Below are 14,571 nucleotides of genomic sequence, written 5' to 3' on the forward strand. Positions count from 1 at the left end.
TTCATCCAGCACCAAAAAGATCTCTTCACACATCCACAAGAAAAGCCACCCCTAAGGACCCCGCATTCACTCTCACATTAGGGGTTTAATTACATCCTAAAGACTCCCCCTTACTCCTCAGACCTCCCTCCACACCTAATCTAAACTGAAATTCTGATTGTTTTTCCTCACAATATTTTTAAAAAGGGCTAGGGTGAAGAAAGTGTAGGTGAAGATGGTATATTTGAGATTGTGGAGTGGATATTATCATACCAAGCAACCATTAAAAGGTGTATTACAGAAGACTATGCACACGATAATGCATTTGTTTTCTCTACATTAACTGAGAAAAAGAATAAAAAATTGAGTGTTTTTTCAGTGTTTGCAGGTTTTTTGTAAGTCAGGTCAGAAGGCTAGAAATTTAGATTTAGATTAGATTTTGTGATTTCATGTTAACTTGGTAACTGAGGATAATGGTTTGTGTGAAAGCAGCCTTATATTATTAGGAAAAACTGTATTTAAAACAAAAAAACAAAACAAAAAAAGTGTGTGTGTGTGTGAGATATATATATATATATATATATATATATATATATATATATATATATATATATATATATATATATATATATATACAGTGAGGAAAATAAGTATTTGAACACCCTGCTATTTTGCAAGTTCTCCCACTTAGAAATCATGGAGGGGTCTGAAATTGTCATCGTAGGTGCATGTCCACTGTGAGAGACATAATCTAAAAAAAAAAATCCAGAAATCACAATGTATGATTTTTTAACTATTTATTTGTATAATACAGCTGCAAATACGTATTTGAACACCTGAGGAAGTCAATGTTAATATTTGGTACAGTAGCCTTTGTTTGCAATTACAGAGGTCAAACGTTTCCTGTAGTTTTTCACCAGGTTTGCACACACTGCAGGAGGATTTTGGCCTCCTCCACACAGATCTTCTCTAGATCAGTCAGGTTTCTGGCCTGTCACTGAGAAACACGGAGTTTGAGCTCCTCCAAAGATTCTCTATTGGGTTTAGGTCTGGAGACTGGCTAGGCCACGCCAGAACCTTGATATGCTTCTTACAGAGCCACTCCTTGGTTATTCTGGCTGTGTGCTTCGGGTCATTGTCATGTTAGAAGACCCAGCCTCGACCCATTTTCAATGCTCTAACTGAGGGAAGGAGGTTGTTCCCTAAAATCTCGCAATACATGGCCCCGGTCATCCTCTCCTTAATACAGTGCAGTCGCCCTGTCCCATGTGCAGAAAAACACCCCCAAAGCATGATGTTACCACCACCATGCTTCACAGTAGGGATGGTGTTCTTGGGATGGTACTCATCATTCTTCTTCCTCCAAACACGTTTAGTGGAATTATGACCCAAAAGTTCTATTTTGGTCTCATCTGACCACATGACATTCTCCCATGACTCCTCTGGATCATCCAAATGGTCATTGGCAAATTTAAGATGTGCCTGGACATGTGCTGGTTTAAGCAGGGGAACCTCCTGTGCCATGCATGATTTCAAACCATGACATCTTAGTGTATTACCAACAGTAACCTTGGAAACGGTGGTTCCAGCTCTTTTTTTAGGTCATTGACCAGCTCCTCCCGTGTAGTTCTGGGCTGATTTCTCACCTTCCTTAGGATCATTGAGACCCCACGAGGTGAGATCTTGCATGGATCCCCAGTCCGAGGAAGATTGACAGTCATGTTTAGCTTCTTCCATTTTCTAATGATTGCTCCAACAGTGGACCTTTTTTCACCAAGCTGCTTGGCAAATTCCCCGTAGCCCTTTCCAGCCTTGCGGAGGTGTACAATTTTGTCTCAGCTCTTTGGTCTTGGCCATGTTAGTAGTTGGATTCTTACTGATTGTATGGGGTGGACAGGTGTCTTTATGCAGCTAACGACCTCAGACAGGTGCATCTAATTTAGGATAATTGTAGTAGAGGTGGACATTTTAAAGGCAGACTAACAGGGTCTTTGAGGGTCAGAATTCTAGCTGATAGACAGGTGTTCAAATATAAATATATATAAAATTAAAGATTGACACATATTTATATACTACTACTACAGTTAAGTAATTTCTAAAAAAAATAAAAGAAATGTTTTACATCACAAAGCTGTGATTCCTCACATGGATTTGATGCATGACAGGAAATGTATGCTTACATTTTTTACTGAAAGTAGCGTGACTTTGCATCCTGACTTTGTTTTTTTTATGCTGATTTCTGTATTTTTTTCTCTGTTTTTTTGTTCGGTCAGCGGCTGAGCGAACCGAGGAGAGGAAGTTGGAGGAGCAGGTGTTAGAAGCAGCTCGAGAAGGAGCCACAACTACCCTGTTAAAACTGGTACCAGCACCACATCTTATCACCTGCATGATCATGTGCGATGACCAGCGTTATAAACATGTTGAGCAACATTTTGCTCTGAGAAGTTTTGAAATTCAGAGAAAAGGTTATGTTATTATAATTCCAGTACCTCTATAAGCTGTTTTTGTGGTTAATCTCCTTCCACTTCCTTTGTGCCCTCCTGCTATACATTCATGTGGCCTCATTTACTGTTTGGAAATACTTGAACTTGGCCACACAAGCTCACAACCTAAGGCACCTCAGACTGATTTATTTTCCTAAAAGTAAACAATTTAATAAAATTCAAAAAGATATACCATAGAATGCAGTTAAATTGAAAAGAAAATTACTTTTTAATCAATATATGGATAATTCGATTCTTTTAACATCCTCTTTATGTTAATAAGAAAAAGACCACACAGCTTGCAGTCTAAAGAATAGAACAATCACATTAAATATAAACCAGACACACTATTGTCAAAGTTGCTGTTATAGAAAATAAATCTGCACCTCCTGACCAGTGAACAGCGCATCAGTATAAAGAGTTTTATTCACCGGTGTAATGCAGTAAAGAAATTAGTTCTAGTAACCTAAAACTAGACTGAATTTGAGAAGTGCTGGTCTAGTCAATCTAGTTAATATCTAATGAATGTTCAGCCAAGTCTGTGTTACATGTTCATTCTCTTGAAACATAGCTGAACAGGAAGAAACCTCCAAACATCAACTGCACGGACCTGCTGGGTAACACGCCATTACACTGTGCTGCATACAGAGGCCAGAAACAGTGTGCAATCAAACTGCTGCAGAACGGAGCCAGTCCCAACATCAAGAATAAGAACGGTAAAAAAAGAATTGAAAACCATCCGTTATTATCAAAACACAAAAAACAAAGCATGCCATCAAAGTGCATAATTCATCACTGGTTTCATCCAAAGTTCTCCAGTGTTATGTGCTGCACAAACATGCATTGCTGAACATTCCTGAACAACACCCCCCATCGCCACACGTTCCAATAGATTGTCTGCGATCTCTAAATATTTTGCTCTAATTAATGATATTATTTATCCACCGCCATTGACATTCAGTTCATTTGCACTTCTAGGTTAGGATGTTAGATTGGAAATATTGTGTACTTTAGGGCATTAATCATATTTGGTGTTGTGAGATTTTGGTTACTACACTTTGTGTGATTAAATTAATACAGAACATTAATATACAAGTTATATACCTATTCTCTGTGTGCTCAGAAACACTAGCCTTTTTAACCCTTTTTGTTCTTGCAGTATTGAATAAAAACAAATAAATGCATGGACCATCCAAAATTTCACCTATTATTTTATTAATATTATGAGTAAAATAGATACATTTTCACATGAACAGAGTTGAGCTGGAAGTACAGGTAGCCTATTATATAGATTTTTCAGGTTACAGGGTGTAACTCTGTAACTGTAATTTGTGTAAATTTATCATTTTTAAGACCAGAGATTTATACCATTTCGAAAGGAAGTAAAACCTTTTCACCACCCAGTTTTATGACTCAGAAATAGGAGTAATACTGAATACTAGTAGTAATAACAATAGCGTGTTTGTCCTGTTGTAAATGAAGGTGCTGTGATTAATTTTCTCCGTGGGCTGTTTTCAGGTCAGACCGTATTTGATCTTGCAAAGGACACAGAGATGAGGCAGATCCTGGAGGGCAGTTTGATGAAAGTAAGCTTAGCACACAGATGCAATAAAGAAACACTGTAGAATTGTTTCACATTTGGGCTCATTTTTTACAGGTTTATATTAATATGCTGGCTTTAAGTTTCTTTTGTCTTTATGGTAACAGCTCATTCACTGGGACTTGTACAGTGAATGCTTCACATATTCATCAAATGTTTTTTCTTCACAGGGTCCGAGGCGTTATGTTCAGATGTTTGATGGTCCTCTTTGGAAGGTATTTTAGAGATATGCTCTTCTTTTCTGCCTCTGTATGTAGTATGTACATAGTGCATAGTGTGGTTTTTGAAGCAAGCATGAATAACAGCTTTACACACTCTTGGCATCCTGGCAGTTCCTTTCTCCAAATATTTAGCTGTATACATGCTTATTGTAAAAAATTACCCAAAAGTGTTCTTCACTAGTTTCTGACCTTGTAAACCAGTTTATTCCAGAGCAGTTAAAAAAAATTAGGTGCAGTGACTGGGCAGGACATAAAACACTCCTTGTACTTGCACTTACAGAGTTTGGACGTATGCTTCGGCTAATTGTCTTGTTGTATGGTAAAGTCGGTTCCAATGAGCCGCAGTCCAGACAGAATTGCTTGGTGTTGAAGTATGGAATGGCGGCCATGTTGGTTAAAGCAGTCTGCTAACATCCTCTCTCCTGTTCTCGGTCTTCCATATGTTCTTCTGTTAGAGAAAAAAATGTTCAATTTGGACTCCTCTGTCCACAGAATTTTCATCCAATTAGTCAGGGTTCAATTTATGTCTGTTTTTCCCTTTACCTGATTTGTTCCATATAAACAAACAGAACATTCATGTGTCTCAAAAAACATAAATACAATGTGTACCTGCAAAACAAACACATTTATGAATAGTTTTTGATTGAGTCACTCTTGTCTTCATAAACTATGTCTCTAATGATTTCTGTCCCTCCAGAGCACCAGGTTCTTTGGCTGGCGTTCCTGCTGGGTTGTTATTCAAGATGGAGTTTTGTCATGGTATTCGAAACAGTGAGTGGTTTTAAAAGTTTGCTGCTTCACATGTACAGACATGCTGGATTTAAAAATGTGTCAGTTTAGAGCTAAAGAAAGAGACATTATAATAATTGACATTGACATTTGGCAGACGCCCTTATCCAGAGTGACTTGCAATTATCTCATTCATACACCCGAGCAGTTGTTAGGTTGAGGGCCTTGCTCAGGGGCCCAAGAGTTGCAGCTTGGTATGGCTGGAATTTGAACTCATGACCTTCGGATCCAAAGTACAACATCTTAACCACTGAGTTACCACCTCAGTGTTAGTTGGTGTGTCTGGAGTTCCATAAGTGGGTGTGTTTTTAAGATGGATATACTAGGCAGTAAGATTAACATAAACTAGCCTGGCAGGATATTCCATGAACTCTCTTATATAAAATGTATATATATATATATAGTATGTGATTTTGATTTGGTATTGTATATTCATATCATTTTTTTTTTTTATTTCTAATTGATTTTTCTTTAATCAATTTTTTCTTCGTTTTAGGTCTGATGCTGCATCCAACATTCAGGGTAAAGGCTGCAAAGCCCTGACCCAGGCCCAGTGTAGTGTAAGATCAATCACTAATGATATATTTTCATATCATTAGATCCACTAATTCATTTTAAATGTGGTTAGTATTGTAATATGTGGTTCTGCTCTAACAGACTAAAGACAGCTGCTATTTTACAGTCAAGTGCTTCGATGACAGTGTCCATTATTTTAAAGTCTCACCAAAAGGCAACCCAGTAGCTACCAGAAAAGTGAGAACAAATTTAGATTATTATATATGCCTTATTTTTTATTTAAAAAAAAAGAAAATCTAGATTGTTTCAATTCTGCATTAAGGCTCATTGTCTAAATATTGAGAGTGTGTTTTTTGTGTGTAATGCAGAAATGGTTGGAAGCTATCGAGGCGCACTCAGCATTCAGCACTCACTACTGCTCACAGGATCAGGGCAGTGAGGAAGATGAGGATGAGGTGATATCACTGGGAGAGCTGACGGAGTCTCTGCTGGTGGGAAGGAAATTGTTTGTTATTTATTCTGACATTCACAATTCACAAATGTATTACAATAAAGGTATCATCCCTTCAAAGCTAAATGTTTTTATTGTAGAAGCCTTGATTGGACCATTGCTTATCCTAAGGAATGCAGTTAGGTTATAAATTCGATTAAAGGGATGTGTAGAAAATAAGTGCTACCTTCTTCATCATCCCATCAGCACATTCTTTTTGTTTAGAATCATATAAGGCATAAAATGCATTTTACCAATCTGGTATTCTTCAATCCTCACCCTAGAATGGCAATTCATTTCATATGCATGCACATATACACTATAGGTGCATCTCAATCAATTAGAAAATTGTTAAAAAGTTGATTTATTTTAGTAATTCAATACAAAAAGTGAAACTCGTATATTATATCGATTAATCACACACAGACTGATATATTTCAAGTGTTTATTTCTTTTAATTGTGATGATTTTGGTAACATTTAACAAAAACCCACCTCAGAAAATTTTAATACTTCATAAGACCAATCAAAAAAAAGTTTTGTGAAAATTTTTCTTCTGGAAAGTATGTTAATTTACTGTATATGTACTTAATACAGTAAATACTCTTTCGCTTTTATTACTGCCTCAATTCGGCATGGCATGGAGGTGATCAGTCTGTGCAGTGTGTGTCTGATACAGTAGTGCAAATGTGAGTTATGGATGGTGCAAAAAGAAATGTGTAGTGGATAAGCAGTGCAAAATACACAGAAAGTAACAGTGCAGTATAGAATCAGCTGTTCAGAGCAGTAACAGCGACAGGAAAAAAAAAGCTATTCTTTAGTCTGTTTGTGCGGCTCTGAGACACCTGTAGCGTCTGCCCGATGGGAAAAGAGTGAATAGTCCATGGTTGGGGTGAGAAGTATCTTAGATGATTCACCTCGCCCTTTGAAGACAGCATTTATTGTAAATGTTCTCCAAGGTGGGAGGCTGAGTGCCGATGATTCGTTGAAGCAGTACAGCAGTAAAAGTTCTCCAGTATCCTGTAGCACAGACAGGACTTTTTAAGTCTCCTCAGAAAAAACAGGCGCTGTTGTGCCTCCATGATCAGGATATAGGAGTTCAGAGACCAAGTGAGATCCTCCGAGATGTGGAGGAACTCAAAGGAACTCAAAGCTGGGTACACACTCAACAGAAGCTCCATTGATGTAAATGGGAGCGTGAGTGTGATTGCCGGCTCTAATAATCCACAATGATCTCTTATGTCTTCTCGGTGTTGAGTTCCAGGTTATTGTCCTCACACCATGCTACTAGGTTGTGTTTACAGTCTAGGTTGTGTGTACAGTTATACAGTCTCCAAATTGTTTTTGAAATTTTTGTCTTTTTGTCCAAAATGTTTTGATTGCTTTTTCAGCGAGCTGAGACGTGTCATGAGAAGTTAGAGTCTGAGGTGCTTTCACTCTTCTCCATGGTGAAAGAGGATGCACTCAGTGAAGGTAAGAACTGTTCCATTCATATTTGCTCTTATCATTATTAATTATACAGGAAGCACAGAAGGCTCTTATGTCAGGACAGGAAGTTTCAGAATGGAACAAAACTTTTCCTCCGTTACTTATTTATTTATTCCTCTCCTACCACAAAGGTATCCACTTACGGGTTAAAATAAATATTCACCTTGTCCTAGCGGTGTCCTGTTTGGATTATTTGCAGACAGCGGCATGCCTAGAGCTGAGTCTCGACCTGAGGATTCAATGCCCAAATTAATCATATTGTTTCTCAGACCTCTGCTGTAACTGCAGATTTACGATGTGTGAGAGTTTGAAGTCAATAGCCTGCTGTGCATTTCAAAGATGACAGCAACTGAAAATATTTGAAATATATTCTAGTATTTATCTGGAATTACTTGTGTAATTCTTACTATTTATATCATTATTTTCTATCGTAAGCAAATATAATATTTTAATTTAAATGTGTAAAAATGTAATAATCTTACATTTGCTTTATTTAATTATTTTAATAGATATATTTGACTATATAGACTTTTTTTTTATTTAAAAATGTCAATTCTTTTTTTTTTGCTTAAATTAAAGTGGATGGGGAAAAAAGTTCTGGTACCAACAGCTCAACCCTGTTAATACATTTCTCGGCACACTCATACAATGTCTGTGTGTGTCTGTCTGTGTATATATGTCTGTCCATGTCTGTCTGTTTCTGTCTGTCTGTCCGTCTCTCTCTGTGTCTGTCCATGTCTGTCCGTTTCTGTCTGTCTCTGTCTGTGTCTGTCTGTTTCTGTCTGTCTGTCCGTCTCTCTCTCTCTGTGTCTGTCCGTCTCTCTCTGTGTCTGTCCGTCTCTCTCCGTGTCTGTCCGTCTCTCTTCTGTGCTGTCTGTGTGTTTCTGTCTGTGTATATATGTCTGTCCGTGTCTGTCCGTTTCTGTCTGTCTGTGTCTGTCTCTGTCTGTCTCTGTCTGTTTCTGTCTGTCTGTCCGTCTCTCTCTGTGTCTGTCCATGTCTGTCCGTTTCTGTCTGTCTCTGTCTGTGTCTGTCTGTTTCTGTCTGTCTGTCTGTCTCTCTCTCTGTGTCTGTCCGTCTCTCTCTGTGTCTGTCCGTCTCTCTCTGTGTCTGTCCGTCTCTCTCCGTGTCTGTCCGTCTCTCTCCGTGTCTGTCTGTTTCTGTCTGTGTGTCTGTGTGTGCTCTATTGGTCCAGGCATTCCGGTGCCTGTGCAGCAGAAGCTCAGAGAGGTGTGCGAGGCATCCAGCGAGACCTGTTCAACTCTACGTCAGTGTCTCGACTTGTTCTCGAAACAGGAAGGGGTATGAAGCAATTACTGTAATCAATTCACTAACAAATGCAGAGGAGACTTAATTAAAAAGTGGCAGTTTATTACAATACTAATGCCTGTTTTGATTGTGCACAATTAGAAACTTAATATATTTAGTACTAATGACATAGTAAAGACCTGGTAAAGCGAACATGTCGAACCTTCCAAATAAAGCCTTAATTCATAAAAGAGGTCTAGATTTAAGATTTATTTTGTATATTCCTATTTCTGACATTTCTTTGTTTTTATGCTAAAAGAAAAAAAACACCTCCCTTGAACGTCTCCACAGTTTGTACAGTACCAGATTATTAATCTGCATCAAGTAGCACATAATATCCAGAGGGGAATTGGTGTTAGAATGATATTTTATATTATCACAAAACTGTTTAAAACATTTACTTAAAATTGTATTAAAACTTAGGAAACATTTAAATAAAAAGAAAAATCTAGCTAGTATCTGTCTTATCTAGCTTACAATACCTTAAACATATTGCATTATTTCATATAATTAATAATAAATATGTATTTAATACATATGATTAAATGTTCATTTATTTAGCTTTTTATTTTGAATGTTTTATTTATTTTCTATCTTTCTTTTTGCTTTTAAAGATATGTATGTACAACAGATATGTACAACTATTTTAAATATTTATAAAAATGTATAACTTGAATTTAATTTCAGATGTATTACAGTTTTGTAAATAATTATATCAATATCTAGCTAATTTAAAGATATTTTAAATATAATATGTATTGATGATTAATTTACTACAAATGAATGTAGTTACAATTCTTGTCACTATTTATTATTAAAACATTAAATAGTGAGCTTTTTTTTTTTGACCGATTAAGCAAATATGTATGTATTTGATTTGATTTGTACATTGATTTTAAAAAGGCATGTAAAATGAAATCTCTAAATTACACTCTATAGGTGTAAAATACTTTATAATAATCGGTGACAATATCTCACTGAATGTAAGTTTTACCTCCCCTTGGAATTTTCTTTAACTGAAGACAGTCATCATTTTTATCCATTTATAGAAGTGTGCTGGTACCAATTTTTAAGAATAAGGGACCTGTGCAGACCTGCAGTAACTACAGGGGAATAAAGGTTGACCAGTCACACCATGAAGTTATTTGAAAGAGTAGTGGAAGCATTGCTGAGGGGAGAGGTGACCATCTGTGAGCAACAGTATTTTTATGCTGAGGAAGAGCACCACAGACGCAATTATTTGCTTTGAAGGTATTGATGGAGAAGTAAAGAGAAGGTCAAAAGGAGTTGCATTGTGTGTTAGTATATTTAGAGAAAGCACCCGACAGTGTGCTGAGAGAGGAGTTGTGTTATTGTATGAGGAAGTCAGGACATGCATGAGGACAGTATGACAACAGTGAAGTGTGCAGTAGGAATGACATACTGGTTCAAGGTGGAGGTGGGACTGCATCAAGGATTAGCTCTAAGCCCTTTCCTGTTTGCAGTGGTAATGGACAGGTTGACTGACGAGGTCTGACAGGAGTCTCCGTTGGACTATGATGTTTGTGGATAGCTGTTTGTGGTGAGAGTAGGGCGCAGGTTAAGAAGAACCTGGAGAGGTGGAGGTACACAGTGGAGAGAAGGGGAATGAAAGTCAGTAGGAGTAAGACAAAGTACATGTGTGTGAATGAGAGGGAGGGCAGTGGAGTGATGCGGTTACAGGAAGAAGAGGTGGTGAAGGTGGAAGTGTTTAGGTATCTGGGGTCAATCGTGAAAAAGTAATGGAGAGTGTGTTAGAGAAGTGAAGAAAATAGAATTTGTCTCAATGCATTTTTGTATTCGAATTACTCGAGTTACTTGAAAAATCGTTTCAGCGATAAATTCAGCAGATGAATATATAACCAGGCCTATAAAATCCAACACATCAAACTTCACATCAAACTATAAAAAGTATTTGACTGAAACAGAAAAAATGGGTGTGTGCAGGAGGTGACTGATGTTTGGATCTTTGTCCTTGTTTTACCCTGTGTGTAAAAGACACCAGCAGTGATGGCACTCCATCAGGTCTGTCAGTGCATGTTTTTGCAAAGGGCCGACCAGTTACATGATACGCGACGGATTGTGTTTCACGATTGAGTGCACTGGAACATGACAGTCCGCTTCAGTTCTAGCAGATAATTCGGGGATCATATCTTTATATCATAAACAGTGTGCAAAACGTGCTTTGAAAATATAAAAATTAGCTACTAAAGCACTAGCATCATTATACCATGTGTGTTAATCCAAATGTCATGCAGCCTTGAATTTTTTTTCCAGAAGAGTGGAGGTTATTATAACAGCAAATGGGGATGAAATGTGTTATAGGATGTTCACAAAGCGCATGGTTAGTTGTCCACATACTTTTCTCCATACAATGTAGGTTTGGAAAGGCTGTCCTTTTCAGATTCATGTATAGTAGAAAATATACAATTTTGACTCTTATTAGAAAGTATGCGTATACATATGTGTGCAGGCACGCAGTCTGAAGCTGGAACAGGAAGTTGAGAAGAGCAAAATTCTGTCAGAGGCTCTCCAGATTTTAGCTACAGAGCATCATGAGCTGGAGCAGTCTGTGGTTCGAGGCTCGTCTCCTCGCAGCGCCATTCTCAGCGAGGATGACTTCTATGATGCCCTTTCCTGTTAGTACACCATCTTTTTCTTAAAGCAGTAATTTACCGATAAGTGCTATACTGTCAGAATCATTTGAGAGAATATTGAAAAAATCTTCAGGAAGATCCTGGTCAGAATGGAGGTGGGAACACCGTATGTTTGTTATTCTTGAAAGTCTCTGTGCAATGCAAGTATAAGGATTTATATGTCTAAAAGAGCTTCAGGATCCAACATCTTGAGGAAACGGATAGAACCTTGAGCGTAAAAAGAAACATTTGTGTTACAGATGTGATTACATACTCAAAATACTGCATCCATACTTTCAGAACCAACCACCATTGTTTCTGGTTTTATCAATGATGAATTGTCTATGAATTAAAGCAATAGATTTGATCCAAACATCTTTTTTTATATTTGCAGTAAATAAATATAATTTTCGTATAGTTTTGCATGTCTGGTGTGTTTCGGCTCCTTTAAAAGCCACCCGATCCCCTACTCTGGTTTCATCAGGTAGCTTGATGGCAGCTTCTTTCCTTCGCTTGTCCCATATGTGTGCGTGCATATGTGTGTGTGTGTGTGTGTGTTATAGTTTCCACCTCAGAGAATTCGCAGAGCTACCTAGACTTGAGTGGGTCGTTCAAGGAAGAGGACGAGGGCAGGTCAGAGCTCTATAACAACGTGCCGAGTTGTCTCAACGCTGGGAGGATGTCCCAGGAGGATTGGCGTGGTGATGAAGAGGAGGATGATAAAGGAGCCAAATCGAGTGGAGCTAAAAGATACAGGTAAATGATCAACATGGTGAACAAAGTTCATAATGTGTCCATTTTATTGACAAAAATCAAGTTGCTCCAAAATTCCTGATCAATTCCTACAGTAACTATTATTATAGTCTTGTAAACCTGTGGCTTTTTTTTTTTTGCCATCGTCTCCCCTGTGTTGTGTTTTGTTTTGGTCATGTATTGAAATCAATAATTTAGTTGCTGTGCACCAGAGGAGAAGGAGGAGGAGCTCACAACTGTAAAAGATTGATGAAGCAGCCAAACGTAGCAGGCTCGTAATTTGAACTTTTCACTTAATCTGTGAAAACCAATAAAGCCGTTAACAGAGTCCCTGCTACAAGGACAAGATGTCTTTGTTTGTGTTTACTAAGAAGTTCTTTGCCCCTCGAAAATTATTGCCACCTTTCAGGAGAATCAGCAAAAAACTAATCTAATAAGGAGAAAAACATATATATACTTAATTAGAAATAGGATTTTTTTTCTACATTTACATTTTATATTTATGCCATTTGGCAGACGCCTTTATATAGAGCGACTTACATTGATCTAATTCATACAACTAAACAGCTATAGGGTTAAGGGCCTTGCTCAGGGGCCCAGAAGTGGCAGCTTGATGTGGCTGGGATTTGAACTCACGGATCCCAAGTCGGATCCAAATTTCTATGGTATTATTGTACAATAAGTTTAATTGAACTAGAAAAATTTTAATTAAACTGCATTAGTGAACACATGCGGTAGATTACAGAGTATTGTTTTCTATGTATTTATTTATTTCTTAATATTACGAAATTATAAAATAATTTTTATATAATACAGTTTGAAATCATGCAGTATTTATTTTCGAACCTTTATCTAGTTTTGCCCACAATTGTGGATTATTAAGGGATGTTATATCTACATTAGGAGGTTTTTCCGCCATATTTATGTCCGATCTTTAGTGTCTGAATTGAGTCTGGATCGGCTCTATGAGTTGGGATTTGATCTTAGTATGTATTAGCTTAATAATACTGGAAATTAATGTGAATCTGAAAACACTTCTAACACTATGGTAAAAGGTTTAATGTATTAATCAGAATTTTGCAAAACCTCTCATTCAACCTCCAATTTGTGAAACAATAAGCATCCAGTAAATCAGAGATGCCCAAACAAGGACCCTTGGGCCACAGTTTACTCAGCCATATCATATAAGATTTGATTCGAATCGATATTTTACTGTCATTGTTCAAAATATATGTACAGAGCCAGTGAAATGCAGTTAGCATCCAACCAGAAGTACATAAAATGGCTTATTTACAATAAGTAGCAATATTTTAAATGAGGGTATGGATTAGAGGTGAGAATGATCAATGTACAGAAGGTGCAGTAGTAAGATATTGTATATCTAGTAATACATATATGTAAATAGAGGGGGAATGCCATTGACGCAGCTCTTCATTTCCAATTTGACATTTATAACTAAAAAAATTCTTATTATTATTAAGCTGCAAAAACCTTTTCAGTACCTACCATTGTGAGCATGCTTCCGGTCTCATTAACTTACATTTACACTATTTAGCATGCACCCTTATCCAGAGTGACTTACATGTATCACATTCATACACCTGAGCAGCTATGGGATTATGGGCTTGGCTGAGGGGCCCAGGAACGGCAGCTTGGTCCAATGATTTAACCACTATGTTACCACTTCCCACAAGCATAAACTTAAAAAGCAAACCGCCTAACACTCACCTATTATATTCTGATTTTTTCAGCAAGTCAGCTGTAGCCCAATTTGGGAAAACTATAATTAAAAAAAAAAAAAAAAGTTGATATAACTATATATGTATTGCTCATAGCTAAAAATAGCTGTACTAGGTATTGTACTACAAATACGATTATTTCTATGGTTTCACAGTACTATGAGTAGAAAACCTAAAAATTTTAACTGCATTAGGGAATGTACTGCACATAATATTTCTAAATATTATAAAATCATAATTGAGGGAACCCTGTCCATTTTAATATAATACAGTTCGGTGTAATGGAACATTTACTTTTAATCCATTGCACTTATTAAATTAGATTTCTGGCCCCTTTATAGGTAATTGTTTGGGTGCCTCTGCATCTTCCATGTGAGCATTTGGACTGTTTTTGGTCCAGTTTGAATCTACTTGCCTAGTAAAGCCTTTTTTTACTTTCCTTTTGAATACTCAATAAACTTTCTTTAAGCCACACAAGTGAAACTCAAGATGCCGGTTGAATAAGATATAAATCGTTTATCGTGCGACTGACACTTCCTGTCTAGACATTCT

General features: G+C 37.1%; 1 protein-coding gene across 3 annotated transcripts in view; it reads left to right on the forward strand.

Annotated features, from left to right (window-relative positions):
- osbpl1a (oxysterol binding protein-like 1A) overlaps positions 1-14,571 on the forward strand; it is a 31,781-nt gene that overhangs the window by 6,222 nt on the left and 10,988 nt on the right. For all 3 annotated transcript variants that reach the window (XM_046857521.1, XM_046857522.1, XM_046857523.1), the window contains 12 exons: positions 2,253-2,338; positions 3,034-3,178; positions 3,981-4,048; positions 4,233-4,277; positions 4,981-5,054; positions 5,569-5,632; positions 5,730-5,825; positions 5,957-6,079; positions 7,469-7,550; positions 8,761-8,867; positions 11,365-11,530; positions 12,091-12,283. In XM_046857521.1, coding sequence (XP_046713477.1) covers positions 2,253-2,338; positions 3,034-3,178; positions 3,981-4,048; positions 4,233-4,277; positions 4,981-5,054; positions 5,569-5,632; positions 5,730-5,825; positions 5,957-6,079; positions 7,469-7,550; positions 8,761-8,867; positions 11,365-11,530; positions 12,091-12,283 — 1,249 coding nt within the window. The remainder of the gene's footprint in view (positions 1-2,252; positions 2,339-3,033; positions 3,179-3,980; positions 4,049-4,232; positions 4,278-4,980; positions 5,055-5,568; positions 5,633-5,729; positions 5,826-5,956; positions 6,080-7,468; positions 7,551-8,760; positions 8,868-11,364; positions 11,531-12,090; positions 12,284-14,571) is intronic.

Source organism: Silurus meridionalis, chromosome 9 (genome assembly GCF_014805685.1).
Source record: "Silurus meridionalis isolate SWU-2019-XX chromosome 9, ASM1480568v1, whole genome shotgun sequence".
NCBI classification, from domain to species: Eukaryota; Metazoa; Chordata; class Actinopteri; order Siluriformes; family Siluridae; genus Silurus; species Silurus meridionalis.